This window comes from Photinus pyralis, unplaced genomic scaffold (assembly GCF_008802855.1).
Source record: "Photinus pyralis isolate 1611_PpyrPB1 unplaced genomic scaffold, Ppyr1.3 Ppyr1.4_LG2, whole genome shotgun sequence".
Lineage (NCBI taxonomy): Eukaryota > Metazoa > Arthropoda > Insecta > Coleoptera > Lampyridae > Photinus > Photinus pyralis.
Genome location: NW_022170403.1, coordinates 37,137,995 through 37,150,846, shown reverse-complemented (window position 1 = coordinate 37,150,846; position 12,852 = coordinate 37,137,995). Strand labels below are relative to the sequence as shown.

Genomic DNA, 12,852 nt, shown 5'->3' with positions numbered 1-12,852 from the left:
TTTAATCAACCTTTTAGTAGTTAAACATTTCTGCCAAGTTTGGTAAAAAAATTCCAGCTCTTTCTTGGTGCTGCAATTTCCAAGTCACTGAGTATACTTTGCATGGATCACTCTGATGTTAATAATTTATTCTGTGGTAGTTCTAAATTTGCATCCTTGAAGACTTGCGTCTCTGCTTCACCGTGACTCCTCGCCACTGCGGAACCGAAAGCGCGCTAGAATTTGAATTTGCGTTGAACTGCAAGGGCATCGAGTAATTAAATATGAATCCTTCACTCACCGATAAATTTCAAGAAATATGTGAACTGCTGGATTGTAGAAAAAATCTTGTGTATACGTAATTCGAGCGCACATTGATTGTCGATTTCAAGAGATTGCCGCGCTCCTTCGTCGCGCGTCAACTGTCTCTTTCAATCGACAATATATCATTTTGCGCTCTTAATACACAAATAGCTATTGCGCATCACGTCATCGGTTGACAACAAAATTTTAGCAGCGCCGTGGATCGATTTGAAACAGCAAACACGCACCCATTCATCACAAACAGATTTAAGGTCAGTGATGGAATTCGTCGGTCGCGCTGAGGCCGTGCAAAGAGAATCGCATGGAAACGCCAGGAATAAATCAGCGGTAGGTAACAACGATTTCGAAAATCCGCCGTTGTACTGTTTTTAAAAATACATCCGATGTACGTGTAGTCAAGGGGTTTAATAAATCATTCCTATGTAAGATTTTAAAGGTATTTTTATTTTTTTGGTTTTTTGAATTTTTTTTACACAAAATCAAATACGTAACCTTTTTTTGTTCTAATTCTTATATGTGGCTATACAAGCAATAAAAATAAGATATATGTCCCATGCGCAAAAATGCTGTAGACCGGTGTTTTGATAAGCAATTTAAAAAAAAGAAAGAAAAATATAATTATAACCAATGCTAGTACATAGTGAAAAATCAAAGAATTATAGAGTAGTTTTGGTATCGGCACTAAAAAATCTCACATTTTGCATGAGTCACCCTGTTGTTAATCATTTATTCTGTGGTGGTTAAAATATTGGAAGGTGATATGTCGAGGATTGCCGAAGTGAGCAGCTGATCAATCTAAATGTGATTAAAAATTAAAAAATAACTAAATGAGAATATTGCACCATATTGGGAATATCATTTTTTAAATTGAAAATGGTAAGTCACAAGAATGCTTACTTGAATAAAATTTTATATTATGAATCATTTGTGTTTCTTAAAAGTGCAATAATACTTGATTTCATTTGTTTTTCTTTAGAGTGATATGGAGGTAGCGTCTTATCTTCCTTTATTTCTAAGAGAAGAATATACAGAAGTAGATACTGAAAATGGTTTATTTTTATGCAATATGCACATCCCTGAAGAAATACTTCTTCATATTTTGAGCTTCGTAGACCCCAAAGTACTTTTGAGATATAGCATAGTATGCAAAAAATGGAATCTCTTAATCAAATCATTTCCTTTATGGTCGATAATTTATAGAAGAAAGTTCCAACGCAAGCCTAAGAAGTTGCCGTGGTATATATTTTATTGTCGCTTTTCCACAGAGTATTTTGATATAAATTTACTGAAAAATGGAAGTGGTCAAGATTCATTCAATAATTGGGAAATTATAGAAAATGGGGGAGATAAATTCGTCGTTGAAGATCCTCCAGATGGTGCAGATGCTTTAAACATAGAGGAACCGGAATTTGAAAATAAAACAAGCTGTTTTGCAACATCGTACGGTAATTGTAAAAAAATTCAAGTAGTGAAATTTGGTCAAAGTAAATTGTTTCGATACATTTTGTCAAACTACAAGCCTCATATTTATTTAAGCGAATGGACATGTGGTAGGTTCGATTGTGGTAGTTTGTATAGATTGCGTTGCAGTTACTTGGGAATAATTCCTGATGTTACAATTGCAAAACCGTCTGCTGGACAGACAGTTAAGCAATGGGAAGGACGAAAGTGGAATAAAGTTAGTAACTTGCTTTGTAGGTGAAGTTTTTCTAAAAACCTTATTTTAGATAGAAATCTTGATTACACAGTATCCTGAGGGAGTTGAAGGAATTTCATTTGAGCATGATGGTCGTGATACCCAATTTTGGGCCGGTCATTATGGCAGTAAAATGGCAGGTGGTGTGGTAAAATTGTTGTTTGATTCGATCGATCCATTGCCATTGAATAATCTTGGTCAGAAACAACCAAAACGATTTAGTAAAACAGAATACAAAACTAATGGAGAGAATTTAGATAATTATTTTATGGAAATTGAAATTGAAAGAATTCGTCCTATTTGCAGATATCCGCCCCATGTTAGGCGTAATATACGCGAGGCTTATCAATAATATTTGTAATCAAATTTTTTGTAGAAAAAGGTATTAAAGTTAATTGTTGTGTGTGTGTAAGGAGCCCCAGATCCATCAGTGCCTAAAAATCATGTACAATATTTAAGTGATAATTAATCATTATTTAGATATTGAATATGAATAAATGAATTGTTGATGGATTGCTGTGAATTTTATAAATATTTTTACTTTCTTTTATTGTACAGTAATGTGTTTTATGAATATCAGAAGTTTAATCGTTCACAATGTTTTTATTTTTTGACTCGCATTACAAATTATATAACAAACGAAAGAGGAACTGAAACATGTGACTAAGTTAAATTCAAGTTTTTTATTAAAGAAATTCGATTGTTCATGTACATTGCTTGTGTCAAATGTCACTCAAAATGTTTTTCTTTTAATTTTGAACTTATTTTGAGTTTTTTTTAAACATACATACTTAAACATAACCCTTTTTGAAATTAGGTTTTTTTTTTCTTTTAGATCTCATTTGCATCATCTAAAAGAACAGAAAGAGTTCCCTAAAGAAAGTTTTTTTTAGTTTTTAAATATCTCTCCAAGTAACGATTTTAAACCCAAAAATCAAAAATGTTAAGAATAGCGGTACGCATGCGTGCCTTTATATGACGCCCAGCATAACCATACCTTTTTTTGTTTTGATTTTGTTACGTCTACAATGCATGTGGAGAACAGAAAAAGTAACTTACAGCATTATGGCCGTCGCGTACTTCCGCGGTGCGGCGTAGCGCTTTTTCGCTCACAATCTTGCATTGTCAAGACTCAAGAGCATTCAACCATTGTATATTATTCAACCCCCCTATTGTTTATTGAATGCAGCCATCATTCAATTTTATGACATGTTCTTTTTTTGTTGACTCTATTCTTTGGTTAACCTGCAAATTTTTAACCTTGCATTGTTTTTAAAACACGGAAAAGAAAACCAAGCATAATTTTAATTTCTACGAGTCCATAATAAAGGAAATGCCAGAAGAAACAGAGGTTGAACAATTAGAAAAAGAGATTGAAGTGCTGAAACAAGAATTGAAACAAAAAGAGGCACGACTACAGTTACTAAAAAGTGTTAAAAAGGTAAACTGATTGTTTAAACTAATTCATTCTCAGATATGTTTTAGCAAATCGTTAAGCATTATAGCAACCATTTTACAACAGATGAAATAACTAGGTATAGTCGTCAAATGCTTGTACCTGCAATTGGGGTTGCAGGTCAAAATGCCTTAAAACAAAGCAACGTGTTGATTGTAGGGGCGGGTGGTTTGGGATGCCCAGCAGCTTTGTATTTAGTGGCGGCAGGCGTGGGTAATGCATGTACTTCACTGCTGTCACATCCATGTATGATGTATCGTAGGTCACCTTACAATAGTTGATAATGATGAAGTTGAATTGACAAATTTACACAGACAAATTTTGCATACTGAAGCTGATGTTGGAGTACCGAAGGTTGAGTCTGCACTGGGAAAATTATCAAAGTTGGTATCTTACTTTACTTTCCTTTAAAAACCAAATGCTTGCAGCATTAATAGCAACGTAAAGGTTAACCCGTTGCATCTGCATGTAAACTCTGAATCTTTAATGGGATTACTGACCAAGGAAAACTTTGATGTTGTTATAGATTGTACAGATAATGTTCCAACACGTTACTTGCTAAATGACGCCTGCGTTTTAAAAAAAATTCCTCTGGTATCCGGGAGCGCATTACAGCTGGAGGGGCAACTAACTGTATACAACTACAAAAATGGACCATGCTATCGGTGTTTATTCCCAGTCCCTCCTGCACCAGATTCTGTGACTAGTTGTGGAGATGGAGGTGTTGTGGGCATTGGTATATCAGAAATGCGTACAAATTTGAGAGTTATAATTCGGTGTGACAGTTCCAGGTGTTATAGGGTCCTTACAAGCATTAGAAACAGTTAAAATAATTGCTGATACATCAGGAGTTCTAAATGGGCGTTTATTACTATTTGATGGTTCCAATACTACATTCCGTAATGTTAAACTACGAAATAAAAATTTGGATTGTCAAGTTTGTGGGTCTCATCCGAGCATTACAAAACTGATTGATTATGAACAGTTTTGTGGTACACGGGCGCACGATAAGGTTAATATTGATTCTTCTACACGTCTTCGCATTTTTAAAAATTAATTTGGGACTTTTCATGCGTAATTTGGGCTAATTACGAATAATATATTTGTTGTATGTATGCACTACTGGTCATATGTACATATCAAATTTGGGGAGTAGTTTCCACATTTCATTGAGATTGATGGTTTATTATTAATTTATTATTCTAGGTGATAAATATTGAGATTCTGAGCAATAGTGAATGCATGAATGTTATTCAATTCAGTAAAGTATATGAACAAGCCCCTATTGTGATTGATGTACGACCATCTGTGGAGTATGAAATGTGCCATTTGACTAATTCCATTAACATACCATATCAGGATATTGAAAAAGATGAACATCTTGATTTTTTAAAAGAGTTACTTGCTATACATAGTGGTGAAAAGGATGGTGAGGAGGAATTTTTGAAAGTTAATTAATAAAGGTAATCTTTGTAATTGTAGTATACGTTCTCTGCAGGCGAGGGAATGATTCACAACGAGCAGTCGTCAAATTGAGGGATCAGTTCAGGGATAGTAACTTTACTTTTTTGAACATTACAGGAGGCCTACATTCGTTTGCAAAGCAAGTGGACCCAGCATTTCCAATATATTGATTAGTTCTAATAAAATTGTAACTATGTTGAAGCTATCAGTATTTTTTTTCATTTTTATGATGAAACTAGCATTGGCTTATAAAACTAAAGGCCCCTTGATTTATCATTGCGGTTTTGCATTAATTGTTCTGAAATGGAAATTATTGTTAAAAAAATTTGATTTTTGCTCTGATTCTAGGGCGGGAGTGGGCAATTGGGGTGAATTGTTATTGTAGCATTTGTAGCAACAGCAACAAAATGCATTGTTACAAATGCTATAAAACTAAGAAAAATATATAAGATCCTTCACTTGTATATAAAGGGTGGTATACGCTTTGATTTAAGTTTTGTTCTTGCTTAAGTTAACAAGTGCATGACCACCGCGACTACAAAACTCAAATTTGGTACGAAGATAGATTATGACTTAGGGAAGTCATTAATTTTGGGTTGTGGAAGGGGGGGGGGGGGTTTAACCCATTAATTGTAAGTAAAATAGAATTTTACTTTACCGCTGTAATGTTCAGGGGTCTCCCAAGCCGGCAATGCAATTTTGACTTACCCAATATTTACTTACAGTTGGCAACTTGGAAAAAATAATATAAGCAGAGCCATCTAACTTTCATGTCTAAACGACGGACATTTCCTTTATTCATTGGACATTTCGCACTTACGTGCTTAAAGAAGCAAAGAGTGAGGAGTGATAATAATGATCGTAATGTGAAGCCCACATTTGTACCTGTGAAACTCGTATGTTTTTTGGCTATCACTTCCGTGCGCTACAATGTACCATTGTCCAATAATGTTTTTAATCGCACATTTCGAGACTTAAAGGATCTCATAATCACGAAAATAAAAATTTGGCTCCGAAAATATGGCCGCCCCAGGCTTCAACGCCTTGATAGGATATTATCAGTCCCCTTTCTTTCATAGTCTAAGCTCAAGGTTATTTTATTTTAAAACAACCTTGGTCTAAGCTTACCTACGTGTAATAAATAGAAAGAGAGAACTTGCATTAAAAGGGAACGTGACGGAAATGGATCAAAAGGAGGTTATAAGAATGGAATGGGGGGAGGGGGGGGTGCTATGCTATTTCTCACCACCGTTATAATCTCTTTATTTTTTGGTCTGTGGCTTAGACTATGGAAGAAAGGGGACTGATAATATCCTATCAAGATTCAAGCGCAATGCTGTGCTTTGAGGCAAATTTTCGTGTGGTGGCCATGTTCTCGGTGCAAAAAAACGGTTTACTTTATGCCATATACAGGGTGTCCATTTGAAAACTTCCCACCACGGATTTATCAAAAACCACTGATTAACGGAAAAAACGCCGAGACACGTCAAAAGATTTGGCAAGGGGGACAACTTTTTATCCAAAAACTACTTCACCCTCTGCCGCCCAGGGTCAAGGTGGTATCGAGTATTATCGAGTAATAGTTTGTTTGAAAGATCTTTCGAAGTCCATTATTTTGACGTTTGATTTTTTAAAATCGGTCGATTCGTTTTCGAGTGGGTCTCGATTTATGGCATTATTATGCCAGGTCGAACAGCTAATCAATAAAAACTTGGTGACCGGATTGCCGGTCGCGAAGTGTAACGTTTCGGCCAAAAGTGTATTAGTGCGAACCAAGCATCGTTGGTAAACAAACACGTCAACTCTTCTCGGCGTTTGAGGGTAAACGGTCGTCGCGAGTTTTGGAAGTCATACTCTCGGATGTATGCGGGTCGATTACACCGGTTGGTCGAAACCAGTCGAAACGGAAAGTGGTATTTTGTGAGGTTCACGGATGACTGAAGTCATTTCGTCATGGTGTACTTACCAAATGCGGAAAAAAGCAAGCATTACGAGGCAGTGGTGTCGGCGGTCAGCGTAGATTTCTAGATTTAAATGGGATAATGGCGGGGAATACCAAAACATGGTGTTTTATGGGATTGTGTCGTCAGAAGGGATTGCAAATTGAGTCCCCTGTACTGTATAGGTACCTCCGAGCAGAATGGTACCAGCGAGACGATGAACCGCACCCTGGGTGGATTAGTGATTGGGGCGTTGTGGCTTCAGCCAGCTGAAGATGGGGAACCAGGACGATACAAAACGAGGCTGGTCGCCAGAGGATTTATCCAGAAGTGAGGTTTTGGTTATTCGGAGACGTATTCCCAGGTGGCGCGGCTGCAGCAGTTTTTGCGCTTGGAAATCATGAAGGAATGGCCGTCCATCAAATGAACGTTAAGGCGGTTTTTCAGAAGAAATATTCATGTGTAAGCTAGAACAAGGCTTCGTGAAGAAGGAAGGCCTAGTCTTCCGTTTTAATCTCTCGCTTTATGGACTGAAAAAAACTTCACGACAACGGAATGAACGCCTTCAACACGTTCGTGTAGAGGATGGGTTTCAGCCGCAGTGCTAAGGACCTCTGTGATCCCTGTCATATACGTTGATGACGTGCTTGTTCGGATTGTGAAAGCGTGCCTTGCGAAGGAGTTTGAAATGACTGACCTGATGAGTGAAGTCCAAAATTTTGTAGGAATAAAGATCGAAAGAGACAAGTCGAAGAAAGTTATGCGTATGATTCAGCGCCGTTAGCTGCCATCAGATCGCTACGTCGCACCGATGAAGAATCGATTCAAGCTGGCGAAAGGACAGGAGTTCAAGAGGTATCAGGAACTAGTGTAGGCTGCAGCATGTACCTGCCGCTTACGCCCCGGCCGGATTTGGCAGATTACCGTCAATTATTCCAGCCAGTCCCAGGCCTGCCCAAACGAAGAGCACTGGGTGTCGATACTAGAACTTTACACGGATGTTGATTAGACCAATGATATTGTGGATCGCCGTTTGTGAGTAGGAACCTACCCTCTTCCGACAATCCATTCTTGAGGTATAAGGGAATATACCCAATCACGGTAAGAGGTCGAGGAGGAGGGCTATGGTTGGTAGAAATTAATTGCTTTCGTTGAGACTTTTCATTAGAGTACCATGAAGGATAAAACTAGTTCCCCCCCCCCCCCCCCCTACTATGATAAGAGGACAGAAGAAGAGCAGTAGTTGAGACCTGTAATTAGACCCCCCCCCCCCCGGGCCCCATCGCTCACTGATCTCGAAAAAGAGTCGCACGGGAAAGTGCCATTTCCTAAACTTTAACTTAGCACCACTAAGGGCATGCGTATGCAAAATCTGAGACCAGTTGGTTTTCGTATGTAAAAGCTATGCACGTTTTACTTTCAAAAACAGCATCTGAGGGGGGGCCCCTTTTAGACAGCGAAATTTGATGGCCGTCTGGCACACCTTCAATTAAGGTATCTAGGCTGCCTACTGCAAAAAAATCCAGGACTCTAGGACCATTCCCATAGAAGTAGGTACCTAGTTCAAAACGGTAGAAGTGGGTCCGGACGAACAAAACGTAAACAATAGCACATTTTTTTTAATTCTTAAAAAATGCGCTAATAAATGGTTTATACATAACACGACCATCAGAGAAGTTTCTAGGAGAAACTTCACAAACTATTAAATCAGCAAAAAATGAGCATCAATGTGAAACTCATTAATATAGTCCAGTCAAATTAGCGCAATTTTGGACAAATAAAAACATTAATCGGTAAAGATCTGAATTTTGGTATACACATTTATTGGGACTTTCTATTGAACATACTAAAAGTCCCTGTCAAAATCTGTTGCGCTCGAAGAACGGTACACTTTTCCAGTTTTTTGCCCATGTCTCGGCAACTATTACTGATACGAAGAAATAGTTTACATGAAAAATATAGTTTACTAAATTCCCTATAAAAAAGAGTATTTACATTTTTTTTGTATCTCCCATACTTTAGCTGTAATCTCACGTTGAATGCGTCAGAAAGCGTTTAGGCCCCGCATCGTAGTTATAGGAAGGAGGCCGTCTTTTTTATGGCTACACCGAAAGCTGTAAAAGCACCAAAAAATGAACAGAATCGTCTTGCGATAAAGCATTCTAGCAATGACATAATGTTTCATGATACGACATCATGTTTTTTTTCAAAAAGGTAAGCGAAAATGATTAAAATTGTTGGGGCCACGAAATGATTTCTGAAGCTGGAGAACGCCGTTCTCTGCATACAACGTGCCTGCTAATGAGAGATATTTAAACCGACATCGTTATCAGACCTGCAGAAAATACGCATACAAGGGTCAGCCGAATCTAACCGCACTGTTACCCCCTACGGCTGCAGCGGCGCAGCAACACACGTTTCGTATTAATCAGCAAGTTCAGAAGGTTTGTGGATATGAAAAATCTCCCGAACTGTGGAGTTGAAGGAGAGTCCACGATTTCCTTGACCCTGTTCGGTCACTGAAGGCTTCCAGTCCACACTCAGTGCTTAACTGCTCACATTGAAGATGAAAGTTCTATTGAGAGAGAGAGAGAGAGAGTTTTATGAGAAACCTTTAAACGTGTCTCATACCAAGCTTGAGTGCGACGACTTCTCATATATAAGAAATACTGGCACAGTTTTCAATAAATTTAATGATTTGTAAAAAGTTGTAAAAAAATATCTGCGCGCCTGTTTCGAGAGCTCAGGATACTTGATTCCCTATTCGATGTCGGATTATAGCTAAAGTATTGGGCATACAAAAAAATGTTAATGTGCTTTTTTATGGGCAATTTAATAAACTATATTTTTTATCTGAGCTATTTTTCCGTGTCAATAATTGTTGCCGATATACAGGCAAGAAACTGAACAAGTGCTCCTTTTTTCCAAGATGGTGCCTCGAGCGCAACAGATTTTGACGGGGACTTTTAGTATGTCCAATGGGGAACACTAATGAACATGTTTACCAAAATTCAGATCTTTACCAATTAATGTTTTTATTTTTTCTTATTTGACTGGACTAATATTGGAATGTTCAATTTTGGAAATGTCCATGCTTACTATACTATCGTCTATCAATAGTTTGTACCTGTAATAACCACAGTTTAAGAAAAAAGGTTTACATTGGTAGGTATAGGTACTACTTAAAATCGTTAATTTTTATAAATAACAAAAATGACAATTAAATACATATAGGAACAATTAAAAAGAGTACAGTTTGTAGTGTGATTCGGCATTTTAAAAACCAGTAACACCACAAAAAGTTTTGGCCATTTCTTCATTTTACTGCACAATGATCTAGTCAGGGTTAGAGATAGAGCAGTCTTCTTTATTTCTTCCTATACTAGGAATATTTGCCAGTACCCCATTTTTGGTTTTATTCTGCACGTTAACTAAAACAGAATTTCCATATCTCACGATAGAAGAACCAGCTCCGATAAACCGACCCATGATAGTTTTAGATGGCACCTTATCCGATAATTTGGGATTGTTTTGTATTTGTAGGAACTTCAGGATTTCTCTATTAAACAAGTCTGGATTCTCTTGATGTGGAAAATGGCCGGTTCCTTCTATTACTCTTAATAGGAACTTTTCGCAATACTCCGTTGATCTGATCACGCCTTCTAAATTGATGTTGTGATTTTTGTCTCCTTGTACCAGTAGCGTTTTAACCTTGATTTGATCCGTGGATTTACAAACGCGAATGTATGGTAAATTGCGATAGTAGTTCATCGGCCCGGTCCAGTCTTCCATACGCGAAAATGAGTATTTGTATGCTTCTAAGTAGTCATCTTTTTGATATAAATGCTTGTGACTTACTGTTAATATTTTGAGATCATCTAGAAGTGCGTCCATTTCCGGTAAATAAGGTAGTTGAACAAAATCCACCCAATTTGAATTGAAAATGTACTGCGGAGTAAGCGTTTTCCAGTAGACATTCGGATGAGGACAAGATACAGCTATAAATTTATCCACAAGCTCTGGCGAATCGTGTACTAAAAACCATCCTAGCAAGCCTCCCAAGTCATGGCCAATTATTGAACATTCCGAAATTCCCAATGTTTTTATAAATGCTTTCAGTTCTTGTAATATCCTCTTCAGCTTATAACTTCTGCGCCACAATGGTTTTTCCGAATCGCCAAAACCTTTCAGATCTAAAGCTATCACATGAAAGTGCGTGGACAAAATTGGCAATTGATACCTCCAACTAATCCAAAAATCTGGAAATCCATGTAATAGTAGTACAACTGGCAAATTGTGCTGTCCTGCCTCTACGTAGTGAAATTTCGTGTGCTAAAAGAAAAACGTAATTAGGTATTATCTCATATTAGGTTAATGAACGATCATACTCGTATTTGAAGTGGTTAATTTTGAAAGCCGGGCATACGGTAACTAGTAAGTGATTTGACTAGTAATGATTTACTATTGCTTTTTGAATTTTTAAATACTAAATACAGTCGAACATAAAAATATCTGCGAGTTGACTGTGCTGCCCGTTTTGCATGTCTTCAGATGAATTAATTTTTGAATTCTGGATGCAAGTAAGTACGATGAATGTATAATGATAAAAGGAGCTTTTTGCTGAAGTTTTGGGGTGTTTGCGTTACAATTATTAATGAAGCAATTTAAAAAGTTAGATAATTGTCCAATTTAAGTATAGATTCACTTTGACGTGTTGGTGTTGCTTAGCTTTAAGGTGCAAACTGGAAACCAAATCGTTATAGGAAGGTCCTATGGTTTTTGTGAACATGGCATGATGAAAATGATTCAAGGCGCCATTTACTCCGCTACATCGATTATCTGATAATTTTGATAATAAATCTCATACAGTTTTTGGACACTTTATTCCGTCATCACTTTATTATTACCATAGCATTTTTATACACTATACGATTCCCAAGGTAAACAAATACACTAGTCCACCAATAAAGGGATGCACTCAAAGAAGTTTTCAAAAATATATTTACCTGAATTTTGACGTATTTATGGTGACCAAATGTAGCGTCAACTAAACAGGCCGGTTGTTTATTCAGAGGAGCGCTCACTGCTGAATTCGGATAGCAGACTTTCTTGAAGAAATATTTGCACATTACCCAAAGCCCGACACCTATCGACCGTATTACCATCCATAATTTATCACATAACGAAATTGATTCCGTACGAAAATTGCCTTTCATTTTAATTGGTGTACCGGTATAACAGTAAGTAATATCAAAAAGTTGATTACTAACATAGTCAGTCTTTGATGAGATGCGAAGTAAAACTAAATTGAATATTATATAAGGGCGAAGGTTAACATCAGGAGATAACGGACGATATGAGGGTCCCCTCATCGTCATATAGATGACAAAAGCCACGTTTTAGATGCGATAATTGTGGAGTAGGTATGGGTGCAATGCAAGAGATAAAAAGTTTGTTCAACGAGAATTTTAATATTTATAGTGACTGTACTATCATGAACATAAGTAATGACCACATCATCGCTTGGATTTAACTATCGCTCTTGGCTTTTTTCCATTTATTCCCACGTTATTGCTTATGAAATTTACGAAAATCATTATTAAAGCTAGGTAACCCATTACGTTAATCTCTGCTTTTTACCGTTACTGATTTATACGTAGTCCATATGAAGACGTTTCAGAATATTCAACATTTGGAGTTCTAATCATGTTTCAGTTCGAATTTAAGTTAATTAATTGCTGTATATGATTAGCACAACGAGATTAACTCAAAATAATACAAAGTATTAACACGATAAGCAAATCAGTTTCATCACAGTGTGACGCTTTTCTACGGTATGGACACATTTTAAAACTTCATTTACCACACATCAACAACTGCTAAAACTGCTTAATGATTATTGACTTTATTGATACCTCTGGAAAGCAGTAGCTCTCCAACGATGTGACACAAGTATGGGGTTGCCATTTAGGGTTTTTGAAGAGGGGGGGGGG

The 12,852-nt window shown here is 37.1% G+C and overlaps 3 protein-coding genes across 3 annotated transcripts; 2 read left to right on the top strand and 1 right to left on the bottom strand.

Annotated features, from left to right (window-relative positions):
* The first annotated feature begins 973 nt into the window (after positions 1–973).
* LOC116163504 (F-box only protein 6-like) lies at positions 974–2,592 on the top strand. Its single transcript, XM_031477458.1, has 3 exons — positions 974–1,179; positions 1,280–1,981; positions 2,031–2,592. Exons 1-3 carry the CDS (start codon positions 1,177–1,179, stop codon positions 2,349–2,351), a joined length of 1,026 nt encoding a protein of 341 aa, XP_031333318.1. The 5' UTR covers positions 974–1,176; the 3' UTR covers positions 2,352–2,592.
* A 145-nt stretch (positions 2,593–2,737) lies between these two features.
* On the top strand, positions 2,738–5,120 carry LOC116163502 (adenylyltransferase and sulfurtransferase MOCS3-like). Its single transcript, XM_031477455.1, has 7 exons — positions 2,738–3,440; positions 3,485–3,668; positions 3,718–3,838; positions 3,884–4,191; positions 4,241–4,467; positions 4,662–4,884; positions 4,938–5,120. Exons 1-7 carry the CDS (start codon positions 3,333–3,335, stop codon positions 5,087–5,089), a joined length of 1,323 nt encoding a protein of 440 aa, XP_031333315.1. The 5' UTR covers positions 2,738–3,332; the 3' UTR covers positions 5,090–5,120.
* Positions 5,121–10,041: 4,921 nt separating this feature from the next.
* LOC116165052 (epoxide hydrolase 4-like) lies at positions 10,042–12,270 on the bottom strand. Its single transcript, XM_031479326.1, has 2 exons — positions 11,866–12,270; positions 10,042–11,191 (listed from the first exon to the last, which is right to left on the bottom strand). The coding sequence occupies exons 1-2, from the start codon at positions 12,235–12,237 to the stop codon at positions 10,196–10,198; spliced, it is 1,368 nt and encodes a 455-aa protein (XP_031335186.1). The 5' UTR covers positions 12,238–12,270; the 3' UTR covers positions 10,042–10,195.
* Between the last annotated feature and the right edge of the window lie 582 nt (positions 12,271–12,852).

Excerpts from the sequence above, each read along its gene's own strand:
- LOC116163504 (XM_031477458.1), top strand. Across the intron at positions 1,982-2,030 it reads AAGGACGAAAGTGGAATAAA|ATAGAAATCTTGATTACACA; the intron begins GTTAGTAACTTG and ends ACCTTATTTTAG.
- LOC116163502 (XM_031477455.1), top strand. The coding sequence starts at position 3,333 with ATGCCAGAAGAAACAGAGGTTGAACAATTAGAAAAAGAGATTGAAGTG. Across the intron at positions 3,839-3,883 it reads GCACTGGGAAAATTATCAAA|CATTAATAGCAACGTAAAGG; the intron begins GTTGGTATCTTA and ends AAATGCTTGCAG. Across the intron at positions 4,468-4,661 it reads GTACACGGGCGCACGATAAG|GTGATAAATATTGAGATTCT; the intron begins GTTAATATTGAT and ends TTATTATTCTAG.
- LOC116165052 (XM_031479326.1), bottom strand. The coding sequence starts at position 12,237 with ATGACGATGAGGGGACCCTCATATCGTCCGTTATCTCCTGATGTTAAC. Across the intron at positions 11,192-11,865 it reads ATAAATACGTCAAAATTCAG|CACACGAAATTTCACTACGT; the intron begins GTAAATATATTT and ends TTTTTCTTTTAG.